The sequence below is a fragment of the Saccostrea cucullata genome, unplaced genomic scaffold, assembly GCF_032062105.1.
Source record: "Saccostrea cucullata isolate Sc308-1 unplaced genomic scaffold, CSIRO_AGI_Scuc_v1 ctg3436, whole genome shotgun sequence".
Lineage (NCBI taxonomy): Eukaryota > Metazoa > Mollusca > Bivalvia > Ostreida > Ostreidae > Saccostrea > Saccostrea cuccullata.
The window spans coordinates 2,446-15,888 of NW_026936318.1; the positions used below are offsets into that span (position 1 = coordinate 2,446).

The 13,443-nt window shown below is 32.2% G+C and overlaps 1 protein-coding gene across 1 annotated transcript; it reads left to right on the forward strand.

The window, feature by feature from the left end:
- The first annotated feature begins 1,215 nt into the window (after positions 1–1,215).
- On the forward strand, positions 1,216–2,055 carry LOC134245353 (uncharacterized). The gene has a single exon (XM_062727648.1). It carries the CDS (start codon positions 1,216–1,218, stop codon positions 2,053–2,055), a length of 840 nt encoding a protein of 279 aa, XP_062583632.1.
- Positions 2,056–13,443: the final 11,388 nt, after the last annotated feature.

Sequence of the window (13,443 nt, forward strand, 5' to 3'; positions counted from 1 at the left end):
GTGCCGAGTATAGGTCTAAATTTGAAGCCCTTCACCGGCATCGGTGACGTCTCCATATGAGTGAAAAATTCTCAAGAGGGACGTTAAACAATATACAATCAATCAATCAATTTAAAAACTCTTGAATTAAATTAATATTATGGTAACCATGTAAATGAATAAATCGGTTACTTCCGGTCTATCATTTTACTTGATCGGTTCCGATCATCTGTGATCTCGTTTTGTTCGTCTTTCTCTCGGATTAAGGCCTATAACTGAGTCAGATTAGCCAAAGAGTGGAGTTAATATAGCGTATAGATCTTGGGATCTCTCGGAATAAGGTGTATAGCTGTGGTGGTTCAGGCCACCAACATCAGCAGCATCAACAACAGTTATCAAATTTCTTACTATTATATTTCGTCTCCTTTTCTTGTACCCCCGTAGGGACCCGGGGTGATAAGAATAGGTCCCTGGCACCCCCTTGCATGTCGTACGAGGCGACTAAATGGGGCAACCTGTTGGCCGTGGGTTGCGACCCGTGTTGGTGGAGAAGGGGATCCTGGTGGCTGAGGTCTGCAGGTGCTGGGTGTAATGCACCTGTCCGACCAACACTCCACTTTGGCCCCATATTCATTTAGACGGGAGGTCAAGTTTGGCCCGACTTGATCAATCGGCTAGTCATGCCGAGCTGATTATATCTACATGCTATAGTATTGATGTGTTGCTTTTTTTTTCATTATCCGTTTATTTGTTTTGCAATTTCCAATACGCCGACGTTTCCATGTTGATATTTATGTATTAAGCGGTGGCTTAGGGTCAATCCGGCATATTATGTCTGATAATAGTTTCTTTGTATCCTCTTGGTATCAGTCTTACTGGATGACCGTTTGACTGGATATCGCCCTTGTTGGCGCTCCGAGGCGGGCGGGGAGCAAGGATTCTGAATTCTTTCTAATACAATCATGGCTCTCTCAAAAAAACGTTGCTATCCAGCAGGTTTCGATATTACTTTAAACGATGAACAACTGAATTCTATCGTGGAACACTGGCCCCGCTTCATCACACTTGAGGCACAATTATCAGAACAACATACGAAGCCTTTGACAAAGGTATCGCCATTCATCATTCAAAAAGGTATTCAAGGAATCATCGGTACTCCTAAATCTGTTGAGATCCGGTGCTCTTCTTATTGAAGTAACCAAAAAACAACACTCAACTTCTTTGTTAGATTTGAAAATGCTTGCCAATATTCCTGTTGTTGGAAAAATCCACAGTGGATTAAATCAGAGCAAAAGTATCCTTTTCGACAGGGATCACGACCTGGATGACATTCCTGAACAGGAAATCCAATCGGAGCTGGAATCCCAGGGAGTGGTCTCTGTGAAAAGGTTTACCAAAAAGCGAAACGATAATATAGAACCAACAAATACCTACCTTCTGACCTTTGGCATACCAATATTACCGACAAGTATTAAAGTTGGGCTTTACAATATGAAAGTTGAAATGTTCGTTCCAAACCCTCTGCGTTGTTTTAAATGTCAGAGGTTTGGACACGGACAATCCAATTGTAAAAGTTCTGAAAAATGCTTCAGGTGTGGTGAGGAGGGGCATGATGGTAAAGGTTGCCATAACGACCCCAAATGCAAAAATTGCAAGGGCGGGCATATGTCTTCCTCCAAACAATGCCCTATGTGGAAAAAAGAAAAAGAAATACAAAGGGTCAAAGCTGAAAAAAGGATACCTTATCCAGAAGCCAAAAAGTTGGTAAACATATATAGTAGTCCAAAACCAAATTTAACTTTTGCAACGGTTGTTAAATCGTCCTCTTTGAAGGACATGTCTACACAAGTCTCTGAGAAAGATTTTCTTCAGCAGACTTCATCCTGTCCAACACCTTCATCACCTGACAAAGGTAAACACACTTCAGTGCCTGCTTCTACAGGTCCTGCAGTTACGGCTGCACAAAAAACCGTACCCCATCACTTCCAGCATCTACAAACAAATCAACATCATCGGGGAGAAAAAACAGATCTCCCTCAAAAACACTTCCAAAAACACCCAAAAACAGTTGAGTGATAGGTTACCCAAAGGGTCTGTCACTCTTCACAATAAATTTGGGGTTTTCGAGGAGATGGACATCACTCCATGTCATTCTTCCTCGCGAGTCCGGAGTGTATCACCCCCCAAAAATAAAGGGAGGATATCCCCTATTTCTCATACCAAATAAAAATGCATCATCCAACGTTCATTCAATGGAATTGTCGAGGTTTTAGAGTCAATTTTAACGAATTATCTTTACTTATTCAGGACCATTGCCCGGTAGCTATATGCTTACAAGAAACACATTTAAGGGAAACAGATACAATTAATATTAAAAACTATAGTATGTACAACCATTACGCTCAAACGGAGAGAGCATCTGGCGGTACGTCTTTAGCAATTAACAACTAGTGCTAATTGTAACGGGGACCGTTACAGATGTTCCCCAAACGCTCCCCAACTCCCTTTTATAGTCATATTCCCTGTAAGCTTAATTAAATAAGACAAACTCTATGCATTTGAGACTTTAACAACGTTTACCCAGAAGCGTACCATGTTCATTCAAATTCTATCATTGCACACTTGTGCATGTGAATGTATGTGCATAATGACCATATCATATTGTCTACACAATCTACATATTTTAATATGCCAAATATTAAAGTATTTAATCTAAAAGTATAAAAAAAAAAACAACAAAAAACCCGCTCATTCAAGTGTATTTTTTATTTTACCCATTTCACGTGCACGCACGTGCATACATGAGCATGGTGACCATACCTTCTTGTAGAAGTCCATTACATCTACCTATGTTCTAAATCCCACCCCATTTGGTTGAGAACCAAGGGAGTTATACCTGTTTAAAGTTTCAGCCAATCAGATTGCAGCGCACGTAAACGCACATGTATGCATGTGCATAGTGACCATACTTTCTTGTAGAAGTCCATTATATATATCTATGTTCCAAATCCCATCCTGTTTGGTTGAAAACCTAGGGATTTAAGCTGTTTAAAGTTTCAGCCAATCAGATTGCAGCGCACGTACACGCACATGTATGCATGTGCATGGTGACCATATCTTCTAGTAGAACTTCATTATATCTATGTTCCAAATCCCATCCTGTTTGGTTGAAAACCAAGGGAGTTGAAGCTATTTAAAGTTTCAGCCAATCAGATTGCAGGGCACGTGCATGCTCGTGTTTTCATGATAATTGCTATATATCACGTTGTAGGATATCTTAATACATGGCTATGTTCAAAATTTCAAAGGATTTCGTCAAAAAACAAGATAGATATAGAGACTCTAGTTTCAGTCAATCAGAGCGAAGCGCACGTGCATGCGCGTGAGATCTTGCTATTTTGACCATGTCATATTGTCAAGGCCACAAATATATCCTTATATTATGAGTTTTAAAGCATTTCATCAAAAATGTGAAAAGTTATGCCTATATCAATTAAATCGGTCATTTCAAGTGTTGCACGTGCGTGCTCTTGCAAGCACGTGCGCGCAAAATGACCTTTGTTCGGCAAATCTACATAACATGTCTACTGACCCTAAAAACATTTTACCTTAGTCAGATGTGTAGTTTACAAGATCACTCAAGTACAAAATTTTCCCAGGAAGAAAAATAATAATAATAACTAGATCATCATTCTGACCATCTTTTGTTCAATATTGCTTATTAAAATATTCCCCCTTTTTGAGATTTAAAACGTCAAAGATTTGACATTCTGGCCCCTTTTAATCCCTAATTACGTAACATATGATCAAAATCTTATCATATATTGTTGCAAATTGTTAAGATGAATACTTTTGCTTCAGTAATGTATATCAAAATATTGATCATAAGAGAGTTATAGATAAAAGACTTTTGGCCCCTCTGAGCCCCTAATTTGAGGGGTCAGCCCCTTTTTCTTGATATCAAATGAAAGGTCTTGTGATTTTGAAGATTTTTTGTTCAACACTTATTCAGATATTTCTATTTGTTGTGGAGATATGCTAAATTGAAATATTTAGGGACCACCCCTACAAGTCCTTAACGGGGCCGTTTTACAAAAATTTGAAGTATGCGTATTGTCTAGATCATCATTCTGACCATCTTTTGTTCAATATTGCTTATTAAAATATTTCCCCTTTTTGAGATATAAAGCGTCAAAGATTTGACATTCTGGCCCCTTCTGATCCCTAATTACGTAACATATGATCAAAATCTTATCATATATTGTTGCAAATTGTTAAGATGAATACCTTTGCTTCAGTAATATTTAGCAAAAAATTGATCATACCAAAGTTATAGATGAAAGTCATTTTTCCCTCTGAGCCCCTAATTTGAGGGGTCAGCCCCTTTTTCATGATATCAAATGAAAGGTCTTGTGATTTTGAAGATTTTTTGTTCAACACTTATTCAGAGATTTCTATTTGTTGTGGAGATATGCTAAATTGAAAAATTTAGGGGCCACCCTACAAGTCCTTAACGGGGCCGTTTTACAAAAATTTGAAGTTTGCATATTGTCTAGATCATCATTCTGACCATCTTTTGTTCAATATTGCTTATTAAAATATTTCCCCTTTTTGAGATATAAAGCGTCAAAGATTTGACATTCTGGCCCCTTCTGATATCTAATTACGTAACATATGATCAAAATCTTATCATATATTGTTGCAAATTGATAAGATAAATACTTTTGCTTCAGTAATGTACATCAAAATATTGATCATTAAAGAGTTATAGATAAAAGACTTTTGGCCCCTCTGAGCCCCTAATTTGAGAGGTCAGCCCCTTTTTCTTGATATCAAATGAAAGGTCTTGTGATTTTGAAGATTTTTTGTTCAACACCTATTCAGAGATTTTTATTTGTTGTGGAGATATGCTTAATTGAAATATTTAGGGGCCACCCATACAAGTCCTTAACGGGGCCGTTTTACAAAAATTCAAAGTATGCATATTATTAAGAACATTATTCTGAACATTTTTTGTTCAATATTGCTTATCAAAATGTTCCCGCTTTTTGAGATATAAAGCGTCAAAGATGTGATATTCTGGCCCCTTGTGGCCCCTTATTACGCAAGATATGCTTAAAAGTTTATAATATATTGTTCCAAATGGTTTAAAATTTAAGAATATCGAAAAATCTAGCAGAAAAAATGAAAAAAATTTTGGGTCATATGGGGGATCGAACCCGGATCGCCTGCGTGACAATCCAACACGCTAACCATTCGGCCATTGGGATTGCCGCTTCGCGTTTTCAAATGCTTATATCTCGAGATTGGCTTTTTCGATTTTCAAACAAATTACATATTTGGCTTCTGCAAAAGGGTCTCTATTCAATTCTAAAACAAAAATATTAAAAAAGAAAAGTTGAAAATATGCGTTTCTTAAATTCACTTCCGGTATCGACCGGAAGTATTGACGACGCACGAAAAGGCAATTCTGCAACGCTATAAGTCACGAACTATCATCTCCAATTAATCTTCAGTTCATATCTTAAGCAGTTTTTGCTATTAAATCAAGACAAAATTGCATTTTAAAATCATAAAATTGTCCATATCTCACGACCGGAAGTGACGTCATAAAAACGATCAAAAACCTATCAAGATCGATTGATAAGCTACAACATATGAAAATTTCATGTTAATCGGCCGAGCCGTTTCCGAGAAATCGCGTGCACAAAATTGGTTGGAAGAATAATAATAATAACTAGATGAGATCTCGTTGCGAGCAACGAGTAGGTCTTCCGTTGAATTTCTAGATAAGATGAGATGTGATTTTGACTGAGATAATCGTTAAAAGAGAATGACTTTAAGTTTTCCTTCATTAAATTTAAAGTTTCTGTTTTTTATCACGATATTCTGAACATCATTTGTTTAATAAGGCTTATAAAAATACTCCCCCTTTTTGAGACGTAAAGCATAAAAAATACAACATTTTGTCCCTTGCAACCCCTAATTACGTAACATATGATCAAAATGTTATCATATATTGATGCAAATCGTTATGATGAATAATTTTGCCCCAGTAATGTATAACAACATATTGATCATAAAAGGGTTATAGATAAAAGACTTAAGGTCCCTTTGAGCCCCTATTTTGAGGGGTCAGCCCCTTTTTCTTGATATCAAATGAAAGGTCTTGTGATTTTAAAGATTTTTTGTACAACACTTATTCAGAGATTTCTATTCGTTCTGGAGATATGCTAAAAGGAAATATTTAAGGGACACTCCTACAAGTCCTTAATGGGGCAGTTTTACAAAAATTCAAAGTATGCATATTGTTTAGAACATTATTCTGAGAATCTTTTGTTCAATATTGCTTATCAAAATATTCCCCCCTTTCAAAATATAAAGCATCAAAAATTTGATATTCTGGCCCCTTCTGATCCCTAATTACGTAACATATGATCAAAATGTTATCATATATTGTTGCAAATCGTTCAGATAAATACTTTTGCTTCAGTAATGTATAACAGAATATTGATCATTAGGGAGTTATAGATAAAAGACTTTTGGCCCCTCTGAGCCCCTAATTTGAGGGGTCAGCCCCTTTTTTCTTGATATCAAATGAAAGGTCTTATGATTTTGAAGATTTTTTGTTCAACACTTACTCAGAGATTTCTATTCGTTGTGGAGATATGCTTCACGGAAATATTTAGGGGCCACTCCTACAAGTCCTTAATGGGGCCGTTTTACAAAAATTCAAAGTATTCATTTTGTTAAAAACATTATTCTGGCCATCTTTTGTTCAATATTTCTTATCAAAATATTCCCCATTTTCGAGATATAAAGCGTCAAAGATTTGACTTTTTGTCCCCCTGTGACCCCTTATTACGCAACATATGATCAAATTGTATCATATATTGTTGCAAATCGTTAAGATAAACACTTTTGCTTCAGTAATGTATAGCAAAATATTGTTCATAAGAGAGTTATAGATAAAAGACTTTTGGTCCCTCTGAGCCCCTAATTTGAGGGGTCAGCCCCTTTTTCTTGACATCAAATGAAAGGTCTTGGGATTTTGAAGATTTTTTGTTCAACACTTATTCAGAGATTTCTATTCGATGTGGAGATATGCTAAATTGAAATATTAAGGGGCCACTCTTACGAGTCCTTAATGGGGCCGTTTTACAAAAATTCAAAGTACGCTTATTGTTACGAACATTATTCTGGTCATCTTTTGTTCAATATTGCTTATCAAAATATCCCCCCTTTTCGAGATATAAAGCGTCAAAGATGTGACAATCTGGCCCCTTGTGACCCCTAATTACGTAACATATTATCAAAATAGTATCATATATTGTTGCAAATCGTTAAGATGAATACTTTTGCTTCAGTAATTTATAACAAAATATTGATCATAAGAGAGTTATAGATAAAAGACTTTTGGCCCCTCTGAGCCCCTAATTTGAGGGGTCATCCCCTTTTTCTTGATATCAAATGAAAGGTCTTGTGATTTTTAAGATTTTTTGTTCAACACTTATTCAGAGATTTCTATTCGTTGTGGAGCTATGCTAAATGAAAATATTTAAGGGCCACTCCTACAAGTCCTTAATGGGGCCGGTTTACAAAAAATCAAAGTATGCATATTGTTTAGAACATTATTCTGACCATCTTTTGTTCAATATTGCTTATCAAAATATTCCCCCTTTTCGAGTTATAAAGCGTCAAAGATTTGACATTCTTGTCCCTTGTGACCCCTAATTACGCAATATATGCTTAAAAGTTTATAATATATTGTTCCAAATGGTCTAAAATTAAATAATATCGAAAATTCGAGCAGAAAAAATGATAAAATTATTTGGTCATTTGGGGGATCGAACCCGGGTCGCCCGCGTGACAATCCAACGTGCTAACCATTTAGCCATTGGGATCGCCGCTTCGCGTTTTCAAATGCAAATATCTCGAGATTGGCTTTTTCGATTTTCAAACAAATTACATATTTCGCTTGTGCAAAAGGGTCTCTATTCAAATCAAAAACAAAAATATTAAAAAAGAAAAGTTGAAAAATTGCGTTTTTTAAATTCGCTTCCGGTATCGACCGGAAGTACTGACGACGCACGAAAAGGCAATTCTGCAACGCTATAGATCATGAACTATCATCTCCAATTAATCTTCACTTCATATCTTAAGCAGTTTTTGCTAAGTAATCAAGACAAAATTGCATTTTAAAATTAGAAAATTGGCCATATCTCACGACCGGAAGTGACGACTTCAACGAAAAAAATTTCCAATAAGGTTCAGATCAGTACCTATCAGATGTGAAAGTTTCATGAGAATCGGCCCAGTAGTTTACGAGAAATCGCGTGCACAAAATCGGTAATAATAATAATAATAATAATAATAATAATAACTAGATACGATCTCGTTGCGAGCAACGAGTGGGTCTTCCGTCCAATTTTCGATGAAATGAGGTACGATTTTGACTGGGATTTTCATTCAGAATAATATTTTTTATGTAATTGATGTAGCTTTGTGTAAATCTGTATTTGGGCAGATAGAAAACATAAAACTATATGTTGCAAAATCTCTCAAAGGTCAAATAAATTATCACTTAAACAACTTAAATTTTTTAAAAATCGAGGGCTATATTTGTATTGTGACGAATAGAAATCATCAAACAATGTGTTTTTAAATCGCTCAAATGTTAAATAAAGTGAGATTTAAACGATTTAAATTTTCAAATAAATTAAATTACTTCCAAATGTAAAATCAAATGCTATATTTGTATTGTGAGATATAGAGAGCATCATACAATATGTTTTGAAACCTCTCACAGGTCAGATAGAGTGAGATTTAAAAGATTTAAATTTTCTAAGATTTAAATTGCTTCAAAATGTAAAATCAAGTACTATAAATGTATTGTGACAGATAGAGAATATCATACAATGTGTTTTTAAACCTCTCAGAGGTTAAATAGAGTGAGATTTAAAAAATTAAAATTTTTCAAAAAAAATTAAATTGCTTCCAAATGTAAAATCAATTGCTACATGTATGTAAGTATTGTTACAGATAGAGAACATCATACAATGTGTTTTGAAACCTCTCAGAGGTCAAATAGAGTGAGATTTAAATGATTTAAAATTTTCAAAAAATTTAATTTGCTTCCAAATGTTAAATCAAGTACTATTTATGTATTGTAAGAGATAGAGAACATCATACAATATGTTTTGAAACCTCTCAGAGATCAAATAGAGTGAGATTTAAACGATTTATTTTTTTCAAAATTTTTTAATTGCTTTCAAATGTAAAATCAAGTACTATAAATGTACTGTTACAGATAGAGAACATCATACCATGAGTTTTGAAACCTCTCAGAGGTCAAATAGAGTTATATTTAAACGATTTAAATTTTTCAAAAAATTTAAATTGCTTCCAAATGTTAAATCAAGTATTATATATGTATTGTGACAGATAGAGAACATCATACAATATGTTTTGAAACCTCTCAGAGGTCAAATAGAGTGAGATTTAAACAATTTAAAATTTTCAAAAAATTTTAATTGCTTCCAAATGTTAAATGAAGTACTATATATATATTGTAACAGATAGAGAACATCATACAATATGTTTTGAAACCTCTCAGAGGTCAAATAGAGTGAGATTTAAACGATTTAAATTTTTCAAAAAAATTAAATTGCTTTCAAATGTAAAATTAAGTATTATATATGTATTGTGACAGATAGAGAACATTATACAATATGTTTTGAAACCTCTCAGAGGTCAAATAGTGTGAGATTTAAACGATTTAAATTTTTCAAAAAATTTAAATTGCTTCCAAATGCTTAATCAAGTATTATATATGTATTGTGACAGATAGAGAACATCATACAATATGTTTTGAAACCTCTCACAGGTCAAATAGAGTGAGATTTAAACGATTTAAATTTTTTAAAAAATTTAAATTGCTTTCAAATGTAAAATCAAGTACTATATATGTATTGTTACAGATAGAGAACATCATATCATGTGTTTTGAAACCTCTCAGAGGTCAAATAGAGTGAGATTTAAACGATTTAAATTTTTCAAAAAATTTAAATTGCTTCCAAATGTTAAATCAAGTATTATATATGTATTGTAACAGATAGAGAACATCATACAATGTGTTTTGAAACCTCTCAGAGGTCAAATAGAGTGAGATTTAAACGATTTAAATTTTTTAAAAAATTTAAATTCCTTCCAAATGTAAAATCAAGTACTAAATATGTATTGTAGCAGATAGAGAACATCATACAATGTTTTTTGAAACCTCTCAGAGGTCAAATAGAGTGAGATTTAAACGATTTAAGTATTTCAAAAAATTTAAATTGCTTCCAAATGTAAAATCAAGTATTATATATGTATTGTAACAGATAGAGAACATCATACAATATGTTTTGAAACCTCTCAGAGGTCAAATAGAGTGAGATTTAAACGATTTAAATTTTTCAAAAAATTTAAATTCCTTCCAAATGTAAAATCAAGTACTAAATATGTATTGTAGCAGATAGAGAACATCATACAATGTTTTTTGAAACCTCTCAGAGGTCAAATAGAGTGAGATTTAAACGATTTAAATATTTCAAAAAATTTAAATTGCTTCCAAATGTTAAATGAAGTACTATATATGTATTGTAACAAATAGAGAACATCATACAATGTGTTTTAAAACATCTCAGAGGTCAAATAGAGTGAGATTTAAACGATTTAAATTTTTCAAAAAATTTAAATTGCTTCCAAATGTAAAATCAAGTATTGTATATGTATTGTAACAGATAGAGAACATCATACTATGTGTTTTGAAACCTTGCAGAGGTCAAATAGAGTGAGATTTAAACGATTTTAATTTTTCAAAAAATTTAAATTGCTTCCAAATGTTAAAACAAGTACTATATATGTATAGTAACAAATAGAGAACATCATACAATGTGTTTTGAAACCTCTCAGAGGTCAAATAGAGTTAGATTTAAACGATTTAAATTTTTCAAAAAATTTAAATTGCTTCCAAATGTAAAATCATGTATTATATATGTATTGTAACAAATAGAGAACATCATACAATGTGTTTTGAAACCTCTCAAAGGTCAAATAGAGTGAGATTTAAACGATTTTAATTTTTCAAAAAATTTAAATTGCTTCCAAATGTTAAAACAAGTACTATATATGTATTGTAACAAATAGAGAACATCATACAATGTGTTTTGAAACCTCTTAGAGGTCAAATAGAGTTAGATTTAAACGATTTAAATTTTTCCAAAAATTTAAATTGCTTCCAAATGTAAAATCAAGTATTATATATGTATTGTGACAGATAGAGAACATCATACAATATGTTTTGAAACCTCTCAAAGGTCAAATAGAGTTAGATTTAAACGATTTAAATTTTTCAAAAAATTTTAATTGCTTCCAAATATAAAATCAAGTACTGTATATTTATGTGACAGATAGAGAACATCATACAATATGTTTTGAAACCTCTTAGAGGTAAATAGAGTGAGATTAAAGCGATTTTAATTTTTCAAAAAATTTAAATTGCTTCTAAATGTAAAATCAAGCGCAATATCAGATTTCAAAACACATTGCCTGATGTTGTCTATCTGAAAAAATACATTTGTATACATTTTTTTACATTTGGAAGCAATTTAAATTTTTTGAAAAATTTAAATCGTTTAAATCTCACTCTATTTGACCTTTGAAAGGTTTCAAAACATATTGTATGATGTTCTCTATCTGTCACAATACATTTATAATACTTTGTTTTACATTTAGAAGCAATTTAAATTTTTTGAAAAATTTAAATTGTTTAAATCGAACTCTATTTGACCTCTGAGAGGTTTCAAAACACGTTGTATGATGTTCTCTATCTGTTACAATACATATGTAATACTTGATTTAACATTTGGAAGCAATTTAAATTTTTTGAAAAATTTAAATCGTTTAAATCTAACTCTATTTGACCTCTGAGAGGTTTCAAAACATATTGTATGATGTTCTCTATCTGTCACAATACATATGTAGTACTTGATTTAACATTTGGAAGCAATTTAAATTTTTTGAAAAATTTAAATGGTTTAAATCTCACTCTATTTGACCTCTGAGAGGTTTCAAAACACATTGTATGATGTTCTCTATCTGTTACAATACATATATAGTACTTGATTTTACATTTGGAAGCAATTTAAATTTTTTGAAAAATTTAAATCGTTTAAATCAATCTCTATATGACCTCTGAGAGGTTTCAAAACATATTGTATGATGTTCTCTATCTGTCACAATACATATATAATACTTGATTTTACTTTTGGAAGGAATTCAAATTTTTTGAAAAATTTAAATCGTTTAAATCTCACTCTATTTGACCTCTGAGAGGTTTCAAAACACAGTACATTATGTTCTCTATCTGTCACAATGCATATGTAAAACTTTGTTTTACGTTTAGAAGCAATTTAATTTTTTTTGAAAAATTTAAATCGTTTAAATCTCACTCTATTGGACCTTTGAAATATTTCAAAACACATTATATGATGTTCTTGATCTGTCAAAATACAAAAAAAGTATTTGATTTTACATTAGGGAGCAATTTAAATGTTTTAAAAATTTTTAATCATTAAAATTTCACTTTATTTGTTCTTTGAGACATTACAAAAAACGCCATATGTTGTTATCAATCTTTAAAAATGCAGATATAATCCATGTTTAAACAATTTAGGAACAATTTCAATATTTTGAAAAATTTAAATTGATTAAATTTCACAATTTTTGTCTTATGTTTTCAATCCCAAAAATACAATAATAGTTCTTGTTTTACATTTTGGTTTTACCTTTGTAAGTAATTTAAAATAAAATTGAAAATTTTTAAATTGTTTCAATTTCACTATATTTGACTTTTGAGAATTTCCAATTACACTTTAAATAACTTTTTCTATAAAAGAGGATACAAGCCAAAGATCATAGAGTACAGTCATTCTCACCAACTGCAAGCGTCCTTCGCAATGAGTTTGACATGTTCTGTCAAAACAGAATGCTGATATATATGAGCTTATAGTTTCTGAATTAGTGCATTAAAAATCATAAGAAATATACCGTTGGAAACCTCTCACATAGATCTATTTCATAATTTTAAAAGTTTAAAAATCGGTCAAGAAATGAACCATATAGGACGTTTTACATACATCAAAGGATATCCACCGAAGATCAAAGAGATCTAAAGAGTGCCGTACTAACCGCAAGGATCCTTGATAATGAATTTGACATGTCCTGTCAAAATGAAAGGCTAACTTACCTGAGCTTATATTTCATTCATTATTACACGTACAATAAAAAGAAATATACCGTTGGAAAGGTCTTGAAAAGATCTATTTGATGGTGTAAAAAAATTGGAAATCGGTCCATCAATAAAAAAGATATGAATTTTTAAAAGAAAAGTTCTAAAAGTACATTTGCACTTTATCGTCG